The sequence below is a fragment of the Cygnus atratus genome, chromosome 10 (genome assembly GCF_013377495.2).
Source record: "Cygnus atratus isolate AKBS03 ecotype Queensland, Australia chromosome 10, CAtr_DNAZoo_HiC_assembly, whole genome shotgun sequence".
In the NCBI taxonomy this organism is placed as follows: Eukaryota; Metazoa; Chordata; class Aves; order Anseriformes; family Anatidae; genus Cygnus; species Cygnus atratus.
Genome location: NC_066371.1, coordinates 823,542 through 838,281, shown reverse-complemented (window position 1 = coordinate 838,281; position 14,740 = coordinate 823,542). Strand labels below are relative to the sequence as shown.

The 14,740-nt window shown below is 42.1% G+C and overlaps 1 protein-coding gene across 1 annotated transcript in view; it reads right to left on the bottom strand.

The window, feature by feature from the left end:
• Window positions 1–2,014: 2,014 nt before the first annotated feature.
• RAD18 (RAD18 E3 ubiquitin protein ligase) overlaps window positions 2,015–14,740 on the bottom strand; it is a 50,479-nt gene continuing 37,753 nt past the window's right edge. Inside the window, exons 12-13 of the mRNA XM_035546938.2 lie at window positions 12,129–12,191; window positions 2,015–2,939 (exon numbers count right to left, since the gene is read on the bottom strand). Of these exons, the coding sequence (XP_035402831.1) occupies window positions 2,837–2,939; window positions 12,129–12,191 (166 nt within the window). The 3' untranslated portion in view covers window positions 2,015–2,836. The remainder of the gene's footprint in view (window positions 2,940–12,128; window positions 12,192–14,740) is intronic.

The following is a 14,740-nucleotide window of genomic DNA, read 5'->3' as shown; positions in this document are numbered from 1 at the left end:
AGCACATCTCATCCCACTTTCAGTGTTAGGAAACCGGCATTTCCCTGCACTGCAACCCAGATCTTCGTTACCTGAAGGCGCTTCATGAACCGGCCAGGATGGATCAAAGCAGAAGGGATTTGTCTCACCCGATGATCAGCAGGTGGCTGACAGTTGCCTGGTGTGCAATCGCAGAGGCAGTTTTCAGACGTGGCATCCAGCATCATGCAGCACGCTGCAGGCACCAGCTGAACGGCCACATGGATGATGCGAGCAGCGTCAGCATTAAATGCCACAATCGATATAAAAAAATAAACATCTGAGGCTTATATTTGCAGAGAGTGAAAGAGATGCACATAGGAAATAAACATTTGGGTTTTTGTTGTAACTAAAACCAGCACTTTGGGGAAATCCCACTGCAGAGTGAGGATACCAGGTCACTTCGTGGTTCACTGCAAATGACAACACAAGGGTTTCAATCCAAAACATTTGTGGGAGATTAAAAACTTGCTGTGAAGGTTAAGGTCTCCTCACATCCAGCCGGGGCTTGCAGGAAGAGAACCCTCAGAAACGCACCAAAGGAGGATCAAACTCCGGCTCCCTGCTCAGAGGAAATTTGGCTGAATGAGCTGAAGGAACCAACCCCCAGAGACCCGAACGCCACCTGCTTGGCCCCAGTGGCAGAAGTGAAGGGCTGGGGACCAGACGCAGGCCTCGCGCCTTGCAGGGGCCACTGCACGCCGGCAGCAACGTCTCACCTGTACGGAGCAGCTTGTGCATCGCTGAATAGGTTTTAACTCACCTGTACGGAGCAGCTTGTGCATTGCTCCATAGGTTTTAACTCAACCTGGTATGGCAGTTCCCTTTTCTTTTCCTTTCAAATTTCTTTTGATTGGGTTGACACAGCTCGCTCCTGGCCTATCCAAACAGCTTCTCGTCTTTTTCTGTCCCAGTTACAACCAGTTTGGCCATCTCTTGCCAGCCCCCAGCCACCCCAGGGGAAAGTTCCCAAGGCCTCACACTGCTCCCTATCAGCGATGAAAAGACAAGTGCGTGTACTTACATGGTTTATCCACTTTCTGTATCGATTTTTGTAAGTACTTTCTAGCACTTAATGAATTAGAGTATTTATCCTTACTGGATATGGAAATACGTTTTCATCTCACATCGGTATTTATTGCCATTAAACTTCAAATTTAACTCTGCAAGTGGCATCTGGTTTCAAAGCAAAACGAGAAGTATCTGCTATTGATACAATTATTGAAAAGGAGAGCTCCCCTTAGCTAAGGATTGCAGGACCTTCGTTTTCCCTGCTGATTCAGCACAGATAAAGACCTCATGCAGTACGCAGCAGCAAGACTACAATTTTCAAGCTGACCTCAGCAAGATGGTCATCCCATAATGAATAAGCTGCATTAAGGGCTCTCAGCCTTACAGCCCACGCTGTCTGAATTCGTAATTGGGCTTTAAAACGAAGATGGAGATTCTGCATTTCAAACACCTGCTACTGCACCTGTGTTAACACACAAAAGGTATTTTTGACTCGTCCCAAACTACAATGCACTTATATCGCATCAGATTCAGAGCTACACACAGGCACAACTGGTGTAAACTGAGCAAACATAAGGCCAAAAAGCATAGCTTCAAATCATATTAGAGGTATATTCACATCCCTCCTTACAGCCAATCTCATGTTTTATGTTCTAGTATTACTGAGTTTTTTGAGGCTATTTTGTGTATGACAGTGAATTACAGCACCAAAGAAAAAAAACAAAAGGTATAAACAACAATACTGCCTGCTTCCGCAGCTTGTGGAAGAATATTTTTGAAAGCAAAATGCGTAGTCCCAATTACAGCCATAGTCTAAAGTCAAAAGACACACAATCCTCAATCTTTCATAGATTTTGTGCTTTCTCTACAAAGTTCATGGTGAAAGGCTACAACCGAAGCTTTAGGGTTCAGTACCACCATTTTTAAAACTATAGCTTGTAAGCAAAATACAAACCATGCAAAGTAATCAAGAACCTACTCCGCTGTTCAGGTTGACTTTAATTCGTATTGCTTTATTTCATTACAAAGTTCTATCATCTTCTAAGAAAAAAAAAAGACCTTTTAAGGCTGATATTTATTCTAAAGCTAGAATACTTGAAAGAAATTGACAGGTATCAAATATAAGGGCACTGAACTGAAATAATGGCATTTAGTAATGAACATATTTACAAGGGCATATTCAAAACCAGCGTATTCCTGTAGAACAGAAATGGTTTGAGTTAACAGTTTATTCCACTTACAAAAATCAAATTATACCGAATCAAAAAAATCTATTACTCCTCTGACGTGCCCTCTTATTTTAAGAGAGCAAGGATTTTCATATAGTCATGTGCAGCCAGAGCCTCAAAGTATCCCACTCTGGGGCAGAGCTGGGGACTGTGCCCTCGTGCATCCCTCCCAGCCAAGCTGGAAAACAGAAGCACAAGCACGTGCCGACCCCGAGCGAAGCGCTGTCCCACAGTTACTTGCAGCAGGGCAGAGCAAGCCGTTGCTCAACGCGAGCAGGAACAGGGCCAAGCACAGATCCTCTCCTCTGGCTGCGGCACAGTGCGCAGGAGAGCTCACCGAGCGTCTTGAGCAGGAGCCCAGTATGCTATCCCAGGGCTGAAGTTAAATTGCATGCAGTGCTGCTAACAAAAAAATGTCAGCGCACTCATCTGGTTATTTTAAGGCAGTTTGAATGACAGTTATGCAAAAACTCAGCACTTAATATTAAGTACCTAAATACACTGGAAACAGGAAAAAACTAAGATTTATTTCTCAGTCTTAATCCTTCTGCACTGTTGAGCTCCGCAGGCCTGCAACACTAGCTCTTCTTCCGCTTACTCTTGGGAAGCGGCTGATCTCTTCCTGGCAGCCTGGACTGACACGACTTCCTTTTGTTAACTCTCAAATCCAGAAGACGGCTGCTGAAAGAAAAAAGAAAAAAGAAGGGTTTGGTGTTGAGATGCTCTAAGCGTGGCAGGTACTGAAGGCTGTATTAAAGCACTGCAAGCAGCATGTAGGCACACACACAACCCAGGTGTGTTACTGGGTGTGATGAACACAAATACCACTCTGTTTGAGGATGACAGCACCCACGTGCTCTCCTGTCCCCCGAACACACTCCTGGCACTGGTTTGCCCCGTGCCCACAGGTGCTGGGGGGCAGCGACGCACGCCCCGCCGCCGGCAGGACAGGGCGCACAGAGCGCTCCTCGCCTCTCCTCCGTCACCAGACCGCACTGGAGCAGGACGGAGCAGCAGCAACCTTGCACGTTCTTTATCCATAAAAGAGAAGAGGCGCTCGTGAAGCCATGAGTACGTCGTATCAAAAAGATCTACTTCAAACACAGTCATCTGCAGCAGCACAGCCACCAGGCAAAAGGACGAGTGGGATGGTGATGGCTCCCCGACAAGGAAAGCGTGTGGGACTCCCATCTTTAAACAGGCTTCCCTCGCCAGAGGTTCTTCTCATTATGGACAAAGAATTTTCCACTGGAAACTCAAAGAAGTGTTTTCTTTTTAGTCACAGAGCTAATTTAAATAATAAAAACTAGCCATATTTAAATTAAGCAGCTCATTTCCATCAGCCGGCCTCAGAGCTTGAAACTCCACGTAGTGTTGACACGAAAGATTTCTCATCCATCAATAGCTATTACTAATTAAACATTCCTTATAAACACAATCTTATTTATTTTTTAAACCATTTGCTAGGATGAGTACATCCTATGGGGACTATTCATTTGGCTTAAACTGGAAATTCACAACTGAAAATAACAATGGAAAACAGTCAAATGCCAATGTCTGTGTCGCTGTTGACTGCAGCAAGATATATGCTAGCACAGCTTAGCAGGAACAACTTGCATTTCACAGCTCAGTTCAGCATCAAGATGGAAACAAGCTCTTGCCTCTCTGAGATCATTAACCACGTCCAGGAGGATCAGCCGGCATCCCGGCACCGAGGTGCAGCCTGTACCTCTGCAGCCAGGAGTGCAACAAGACCCACAGCTCCGCAGCGCTCAGGAAGCTTACACAGACTGCACACACGTATCACCCTGCGCGGCCCCAGCCAGTCCTCCAAACTGCAAATCTTACACGTGTGATTTCTGTAACGCATCAAGACAGAAGCCGACAGCCTTCCCCTCTCAGCTTTCCCCTCCGTTCCCCAATTTTGATCCCCTGCACCCATTTAGAGGAAAGGATCACTCATTTTAACCCAGAAGCAGCTAAGGTTTTAAAAGTTAGTGAAATCAGGTATCAGCTAAAACTCGTTACGTGCCACCTTTTTCTCTGCCACAGTTCAGTTTTCCATTAATTAAATTCAATGCAAATGCAAGGACCGAGTTCTCTGAAACATCTCATTACAGCGGTGCGCTGCCAGCGGCAGCCCCATGCCAAACTAAAACACACAGGCTGATGGAAGTATTCAGAAATTGATGCACAGATGTTTTAAGAGTGCCATCATCCAAACGTTGTTTTCTTCCTTTAAACCAAGCTCTAAAGTAGCTATTTGCAATCAAAGCCAAGGGAGCCGGTGCTCTTTGTATCGCTCACACCCAACCGGTGTGTGCTACGTGGGCCGTGCCATCAGTACTAAGTCAGGGAGAACTGGCCTCTCCTGCCAACCCTGCAGACGCAGGACAGAGCAAAGGAGAACTAACCTTTGTGGTTTAGGTCATCGCTGAGCCCCTGATGAACGACACCGCAGAAGCACCTTCTGCAGGGAAAGTAAACACGTGGAAGTGACACGCCAGCCACCCTGCAGAGCGCACGGCTTTGGCCATTAACGGATGAAGGATGCAGAGTCGTACTGAGTCAGGCAAGTTGTCCATCCACCACCTAGTAACCACATTTGCTTTTCCCATCCCGGGGCACTTCGCTAGGACAGCCGCAGCGCTCCGAGCCAGCCGGAGCACTGCAGCCACACATTTGGTACCCGACAGCCTCAGCCCGGGCACAGAGCTTCCCCCAAGCGAGAGCGAGCCCCTGCCCCCGCGGCCGGCGGGCACTGCTCCCAGCCACACAGCTGGTGGCGGACAGGTAGCTCCAGCGTCTGCAGAGCGCCTGCTGACGGGGAGACCAGCCCGACAGAACAGCCCAAGGAACTTTCTTCCAAAACCTAACTGCATTAAACAAAGCTAAAAGCATACTAAACAACGTTTCTTTCACTGACGGTAGTTGCTGCAGCTGCCCAGAGACATTTTTTGGCTATATATGAGCAGAGATGATGCACACATACAAGGCAGGGAAAAAGGAAAGATTCTTACCATTTTTTTTTTAATCTGAGATCATGTTAACAGATACCATTGGCACATTGGAGAAGTTTGGAAAGAACAGTATTGCTGATTTACTAATGAACTGTTGAGCTCTACTTTGAAACACCCTCTGTACAGTTTGACAGAAAACTGTTAAGTAATTCCTGACATTCAATAACTTATTTAAAATATAAATATATGATTAATACAGCAAAAGAACATTTAGGAGCAGGACTAAATGTAAATGCTATGATTTTTTTTAAACAACTTCAGTTCTTTTTAGTTATCTGGCAAATTTTTTTTTCCAGATTAAAGATTTTTATACTTGCTTCTAAACTCCACAAGCTCCTATGTTTGCTGCTCCTTCTGCAGATTCTAGCAGTTTCCCAAGATTTCTCGCTGCCTGGCCAGAAATAAACGCACTATTCCAGATCACAAACGAGCTGATTAGCTAATTCCCTCCCTGCTCTATCATGGAGCATTCCTGACAAGCAACAAGGCAGCACAGACAGCCAACCAATTTTATTTTCTAATATGATTGCTCATCTGATTTGCTCTTCACTATTACCCTCCAAGCCTCTCGGTATTGTTTTCCATTTTCTTCACTGATTGTGTGTGCACTTGAGATCACAGCCCTACAACAAGGCATGCCGTTTCCTGCTGCCTTCCACAACACTACACAACGCAGCCCTCACACGGTCTCAGTTGTGCCAGACACACACACACACACACAAACCATACTAAATAACGGTCTTCAGAGCCCAATAGCTGTATCACGATGGTCAGTAACGCCCTGATCTCTTCCCCGACGTGCGTGAAGGAGAACGCAGCACCGCGCACCCCCGGCAGCGCGGCGGAGGCGGCAGCAGCCGAGCACCTGGAGCTGCAGTGAGCCCAGCTGCAGAACGAAAACCCGAAGTTGCACTCATCCGTACTGCTTTACGTTTGCTTTGGCACAGCACCACTCTCTGCCTTAAATCAGCTTTCTCCCTCTTCCACCAAATGAAAACCTAAACTTGATTTACCTACTTAAATCTAGAGAACATTATCTCAGAGTACTTCCAAATGTCCCCATGGCTTCTGATAAGCTCTCTCGTCACCAAATATCCTGGTGACAAAATAATTACATTTGAGCTGAAAGTGCTTGAAGACAACTGATTTTTATTTTCATTTACACACTTTTTTTTTTTTACAGTAGTGCTTATGCCTGTGTTTAGAAGTGTTTCAACCACTTTACAGACGACCTTACACACATCACTTAAAACCAGATCTTGTTTTATAAGAAAATCTCCTATTTCATACTTTTCTTTGAATTTGAGATACAATGCAAACATCAGAAAAAAAACCAGCATCTGTCTAGATGAGGAATTAACTTACATAGAAATGAAATGCTTATCAAGCCATGAACCTGCAAAGTCTTCGGCATTTGTATAATCCTAGATGCCAGCAAAACACTGAAGCCAACAGAGTATTCATACACCTAACTGTTTCCAGGAGTAGGTCACATGTGATTCAGTTTTCTACGCCTCAGCTATTAACACTTACCTGAACAAAGATGCTTGCTTAGGATCAGGAACTTAATTTATATCTGAAGGATTAAAACCTTCCACTGTTTCTAAGCTTGAATTTAAAGCCACTTGTCTACCAATATTTCTGCAAAAACATTGTCACCAGCAGCACAGACTAGTAAAAACTGTGGTTCATGGGAGAAATAGGCACTGATTCTGATTCGGGTACATCTATTCAACTTGGGGAATGGGAGGCAGGTACCAAGCACATTTCCTTGTACAACAAGGACAAAAGATTGTTTTCTTAAGGGGTTTTAAAATAGCTTCAGCTTTGGTTTACATTCATTTTAATTAGGATAAGAACATTTTTGTACTCTGAGGCTTTGATCTGCTTGTCCCATGGCACAGTGCCACCAATATTAAAAAGACAAAACAAATGTGCTTGGCCTTCTGCAGAAATGTGCAGATTTTAATCCTTTGGAAAGTTAGATCCCTTCCCGTGTTTTTTGGTTCATTTTGTAATAATGTTGTTGGCTTGGTCAGGGACAAAACTACCCTGACAACATACTACCCAGTCATTTATCCCCAACTCTGACATTTCTAGCATCCCACACTTGAGAGGGAGGAGGAAAAAGAAAAAAAAAAGCTGCCATCCGTACCTTAGGGATGAAGTAAACTTGTTTCTCAGAACACCATGGTACATTTTTGAGGTAGACAGGGATCTTTCATTGTAACAAAGCACAAAGAACAAGTAATGACTGGTTGTCCTTTTATGTATTTGTTTACTTTTATTTCTCCACGCAACACAGTCATATAGGAAATATATCCACTAGGCTTCATCTCTGGAATTTCATTAAAAGCTCTCGAGAAAAGCTGTAGGTGAGCTGTGAATGGCAAAGTCACTATAAAACCTTTCAATTTTTAGGCATTCAGGTTTGATACTGCCTGCAGAGCCCACCAAAACCTGCAGTTCAGCCGGCAGTCATGCACTACTTATTTGACATGCACATCACAGAACCGTAAGATTTTCATTAAGTGGTCACCAAGAGGTTACTGGAACCTAAAACACTGCCTCAATTTCATCAGATAGAGTGATATGAATTTATGTAGTCCCTATAGCATTATTCCATAGCAAGTGGATTTGTTTCTTAACAGAGAATGAGAAAAAGAAAGGGGAAAAAAAGTTTTGAAAGCACTGAGAACACTGAAATTGTGGATAAGTAAGTTTCAGGAATGGGATGAAGTTTTGCTAAAAATATGCTCCAAATTGCCACTAAAATATCCCTAATCTGCTCCATCTGTGCACTTTCACAAATAAATAGCAAGTACATCATACAATAATACTAGGGTTTATTTTTTGAGTATTACCTTCTAATCCCTTTGTGTCAAAATGAGACAATTAGTAGAAATCAAAGAAGTCTCTAGGGAATTTATGTAATGTCTCAATTTTCATTAAGCGCTTCATAAAATACACAATTTATTTTAAATGCAGAATATTGAATGTTTATTGCTTCTTTATTAGATCTATCATGTAAATTAAGATGCTCAGGAAATCACTGTATCCACTGAAAAACGCACAACACCCAGAGGTTCAGAACTTCCCGTCTGAACACATTTCTCCCCACCTGAGAAGACGTACTACAGCTAGAGAAGCTGTTACAGCCCGACCAACTTTTGCAGATGAGGTTTCTTTCAGAAACTGAAGCTACAGACATAACTGAGATCCAAACGTGCCGTGACTTACGCCATTTTCTCTTCTGCTGAGGGAGAATAAAGTATTAGCACGAGTTTGAAGCTTGTTTTCCTCCAGTGTCCAATTCTCTTTTAGAGACCTTCACTCCAAAATCCTAAGAAACCCGTTACATGTCTAGGACCACAGGCAAACACTGCGAAGGAACGCGCCAAAACCCGGCCGGGGGAACGACCCAGCCCTGCTCGTGTTGCCCCGACCTGATAAACTTCTGGCTCAGTCAAGCGGGAGAAAAGGGAAGACAAGCAAGCTCCATCAGCACGACACCACAGAGACCACCAGTGGTTCCAGACAGGACTGCTGAAGGGAGGTTTTTCCCCCCAAATTCCCCACCCTGTGACTGGCACCAGCACAGCCCTCGGGCAGCCGGAGGACACCGGCTCAGCGGCGAGTGGGACGGCTCCGGCTCCCAGGAACGCACTCCCCAGCCGAAGTAAAACTACCGAGCCATGCTGTAAAGGCTGAGCAAAGCGCAGCCATTCAGATTGCTTCCCCTGGAGCTTTAACTTGAATTTAACCCTTCCAGAGACACAAGAAACCCCAAATCCCACGTGTGGAAAACAGGAACTAGCAGATACTGTTTTAAGAGTACTGAAAAATCGTGTTTGATAAAAACAAATCATCTACATGAGGAAAACAATTTCCTCTATTTCAGTTAACAAAGCAATCCTGCTCTTAAGATCACACTGTGGAGCAATATTAGCTTGTCCTTTTGTATGCTAAACTAAGAGCAATAATAAGGATTTGTATTTTAAATAGCGATAAAGTATAGAGGAACGTATTCTCCCTGATCCCATCCATACCTAAACAGAGGCTCCTCTCCTTGGTCTTGCTATGACAGAAGCCTCAGCAAGCTTCACAGCCAGACCTGTCATCAGCATGGTGCTTACCTCAAAAGTGAGATTCTCCAGGGCTGCACACAGTAACATTTTCTGATTTTCAGTTGTCATCAATATCAAATGTCATTTGGGATTTACAGATATTAAAGGATGCAAAAGTCTGAGAATACAGGACTATTCAAATGTATTCTCCTCAGTACGAAATTTGCACGTGATCCTAAGCCAAATACAGACCTAGACCAAAAGCACTATACCTTTCAAATCCAGCAAGAAATTTCAAATGGTTAATGAAAAGGCATTCCCATATAGAAATTCAAGTTGGCCGTTAGCCACTGGCTTTTATTCTGCATGAAAAAAAATCTTAGTTCTGATAATATTCATCCTTTGGCAAATGTTCAATATTCTCCAGGTGCAAGACATGTAATGCAACTCAAAGCCATTAGTCCAAGTGTTTGGAAGGCTACACTATAACGTAACACACAGCCAAGATAAACAACACTCAGACTACCAATTCTGCCACTTTACAAAGAACACCCTCTTGATTTTTTTTTGGTTCATTTGTTTGTTTGGGGGAGGAGGTGGGAGGATTGTGTTTTTTTTGGTTGTGTGGGTTTTGTGTGTTTTTTTGTTTGGTTGGTTTGATGGTTTTTTTGTTTTTTTTGGTTTTTTTTTTGTAAATTTGCAAAGTACAGCTACCCTTGCAAGAACAATTTATTTAGGACAGAGAATGAAGCAGAAATCTCATTTAGCGAAAGGCTAGGTTTACTGTTTTAATTTCAGCCCATTTCTAGCTTTGGTGCCTACATTTTTCCAAAGCAGAATGTTAATTATCTTATGTTCAAGCGTACATTAAAATACAATGCCAGAAGCTGAAATTTCCGTATCATTTGTTTTGCAAATATCCAATTATTTACTCTTACAAAAATAAAGAGAGATTATTTTTCTGGCACAACTCAACTTCAAAACAAATAAAAATCTGTGCTGCTTATGAAATATACCATCTGCATGTTCTTTGGTATGCTGGCCTATGCCTTCACATATTAAGCTTGCCAGAGCAAAGCTCTCATTTGACCATGCGCCTACTGTACCAGTCTGCTACCTGCAAGATCCCATTCTGCAGTGAAGAGAAAAAAACAACAGCTTTTAATGAAATTTGTAGGTCTGCTTTACTTAACATTCATCTGCACTTACCAGCTTGGCCAAACTTCATTATCACTCAATTAAATAAAAACAACAAATGATTGAGAAGTTTTTGGGGTGAAGAAAATTATCAAAGTGACAAATGATTTTTGCTGTGTATGCATATTGTAACTAATGTTAACATCCAATACTGCTGAGTAGAAACACCGCATTAAAGAACTGTTTCCATATTTGATATTCCTATTTCGTCTTCCACTACGAAACGTTCTTCCAAACCTTGCAAGAAGAAACAAATGCCAAACTCTTGAGCAATGCCACATTATGTAGTATTGCAGAAAATAGTTTTGCCAATTGTCTTCTTGATAAATAGCAACACCATCAAGATGACCATCACCAGGGGAACTACGACTAGCACCTACACTACACACAGCCAAGTATTTTATACTCCACTGCCCGTCTTCAATGAGTTACTTTCAGGTACTACAAAATACAGTAAGCTTGTAAGTGTCCTTCCAGTAAATACCACTCACTTTCCCTTAATGATTACTTTCTGCTTTCCCACTGATGCACTTCAGCATTCACCTCTGGCACGACTGTAATCAAGGCTTTGTCAGTGCTTCCATTGATGCTCCTTAATATCCATCAGACGTCTAAACACACGTTTTGAGTTTCAAATATTACTTATGTCATTAACCATGAATTTTAAGAGACGTCACAATGTACCACATATGTACGTAGTGGATAGAGAAATTTGTGTTATAAATACTCTTTAAAAAGCAGGCTAAGAATTAAATGTGAAACAGTTCTCATTGCTCTCCTAAGATCAAGTACCAAAGTGGATGTGATATTCAAAGAGAGATTCCAGATCAAGCCAACTTCAACTGCAAGGGTAGTCAGTACTACTTTTGCAGCCTCCATCAGTCTTCATCCCTGTTCCTTTGTACAAAAACTACCAAACTTTGCAGCTGATCTAACACTACACTACTACAAAATTAATTATCCCTTCACTCACCCTACCACCCGTCTATCCATATACTTCCTCTTCACTTTCATATATTTCATTGGGTCACTTCAGGAATCTTTGGTAGTTTCTCAGTATTTCTTTGTACAGCAACTTGCACAGCTAGACCCAAATTTTACATACTACCACTAACAGAAGGTGATTTTTGTTTTTAAGAAATAAGATATTAAGATTTTAAAACAAGAACGTGCTCTTCTCTCTTCAAACAGAAGTAAATCAAAATACATCTTACAATTCTAGGATGTTCAACTCACATAGAGATGTAGGTAAGACTAACAACAATATAACTTTATATATAATAGAATATTGTTTTTTTTCCATTTTCCATAAAAATCAGTTCTTAAAAAAAAAAGTACATACTCATACTCAAATATACCTTAGAACAATGATTTTCAACTAGTGACCTGGGGTTTCTTGGAACATCCATACATTACTTTCCAGCGATTCAAATCCTCTGTACAAACTACATACCTGTGGAGATTCTCCATGAACCTGACTTTTTAGTGGCATTTGCCTCTTCTGTTGAAAACATATAGGATTCCATAAACTGGAAGAGGCTGGAAATCAGCCTCATGGACTTTTCCACCCATGTATTTCTACTTACCTGTCAGATGACACAGAACAAATCTCAGCCTCTTCCAGATCTCTCAAAATATCTGAACTGGAGCTGAAAGGAAACATAAAACAAGTAAAGTATTTTAGCAGCACCTACACCAAAGGTCTCCAGACAAAACTATTAATTCTGTAGGAGCAACGGCAGCAGAAGTTGTAGGTGAGACAGGCCTTCCACACAGCACTGGCAATGGGACATAATTTCCACCAACAGCACAGCACAAGAAGTTCAGTCCCTGCATCACGTAATGTTCAGAGTTATTACTGGGTCTCATTCTTATTATTTAACATACAAGACAAGTCTCTCTGTTCATATCTGCTTGCTGGTAACTACAATGTCTTTATATTTACACTCATCAGATCTGCAATAGACTTTGGTGGGTAAAGTACAGAATTTAAAAGAGGAAAAGCACTTTCAACCTCTATTTCAGCCTTGAAACTTAGGGGAAAACTTACATTTTGACCATTAAAAAAAAATCAACACTAAAGAAAAAAAATTAACATTTAAATTGTTAGTGACAAGAAGCCAAACTGTCAAGACTGTCAGCATGTTTGGTTTTTTTTTTTTTTTTAACTATTTGAAAAGATTAAATATTTTTTCATCTTCATACACAATATTACATGCTAACAAAAAGCAAGCTATTTCTTTGCTAATTCAATATTTATATACACAGAATACAGAACACATCAGGTCATCAACTCAGTACCGGTACCAGAGGTGAGAAGCTTCAATATAAAAGATTTAAAGATGGTAACTCTAAACTAACTAACTAACTAACTAACTGAAAGAACCCTAAATCACAAACATTATGGCAAGAAGCTTAACTCTACCAAACTGGTTAACAAGAAAACCAAGCAACTGCTGTCAGTGCTCGGCAAGCCTTCAAACTGTCGCAGTAATGAGAGACAAAAGTGTCATCTCGGACCGCTTGTGTAAGACCAAGCATATAAATGCGTTAAGTCTTTACGGTTAATTTGTTGCTATAAACACTTAGGCCTATATAAAATTTAAATGCATTTTTAGAGCTTTTCCAGTAGTGAAGAGTTATACAACACTCACTGGAAGAGTCTAAACAACAGTCTGGAATCATAAAGAGTAGCTGGCTTACTTCCCGCTCCAATAAGAGAGACTACAGCTTTACATCAGTTCCTAAAGGAATTGGTCTAACAAATTTCCTCAGAGGACTACCATGACATGGTTGCTTCTATCCATGCACCAAACAATGATGGTGCATGATATCATTTCTTACCTTCGTGTGTGTATGCACACAAACGCACACAGATGCACATATCTGTACATATTTAACTACAAGTTCAGTGAAGTCAGACATCACACGCTTAATATTGAAAAATACAAACACAAACTAGAAAGTGTTGTCGCATTTCAATAAAATCTGAATTAAGTGAACAAAATATTCTGGTCGTTTATTTATAAATACCTTTTACTGTGTGCTCAGGTTACACGATATAAACTGCTGTGAAGTTTCCAAATATTTGTCAAATCACAGGATTGGGGATATCAGCCAATAAGTCAGAAAATGTTTTCTGGAAATCTTTCAAGAAGGTGCATGGCAACTCAAACAGTCTAGACTTTGTATCAGAAATTACAGGACAAACTATGCTACACAAACAGTTGGGAGATTTTAGTGTAAACCATGGGCCAGCAATTGGATACCAGTCTTCTTGGGTTTGCTTTAAAAGTTTAAAAAATAATTTAAAAATCCCATTTGCTAGAAGCCAGCAGACAAATATTGTGAAGATACAGCCCCAGTGTCATAACTTTATACACAGATAACAGTGCTTGTGTTTGTTTAAAACAGAGTAAGAAAAATAGCCCCCAAATCCTCATTCTCACAGGACAAATTCCAGCACAGCAAGCAGAGCCCTGACAGTAAGAACAACTGTTGGAGTTTACAAACGATGCTTCTGCCCCCCAAAATTTTCAACAAACAGCAAGCCCCGGACTAGACGGAAGGCGCCGGCAGTGATCTCCCCGCAGTGGGAGCCATGCTTCCAGCCCCAGGATGAGGGCACCCGAAGGCGCTCAGTGCCTGCCTGCACCCCGGGGCCGCTTCGGCCTTCCTCCGCCACCAGCACCGCAGCCTGCAGGCCCGCCGCACCTTCACGACACCACTTCTGTGGGGTGAAGGCCATGTTGTGCAAATACATGGGAAACGGCACTCTTTACGAGCTACAGATGCCTGCCTTCACACTATCTCTTTTGGAGAACTATGAATTAAAAAGCACGAACTGCTTTGTACTCAACTCTTGTATTCCTAGTGTAGGCGAGAAGCCTATCTAATGCCTTCGCTCATCACGCAGTACTTTTGAGAAGAGGGGTTGGAGGTTAACCAGAACACTTAATATTCATAGCGTTGCATCATGAGAGAGAAGATAGGAATTGAAGCACTAGAAAGAATGAGAACTGCAGTGACGTGACTGTGCTGACAAAGCTCCGGGTGTGCTACGAGTGACCCCGGCCTGATTTCGACAGCTTGCAGGAACAGCCCATGGCAGGGCGGCTGCTCGGTCCTGCGCACCATCCCTGTGCTCCTGCTGCTTTCTTTCAGGAAACAGATAAATTGCATGTAACTTCTATATGTT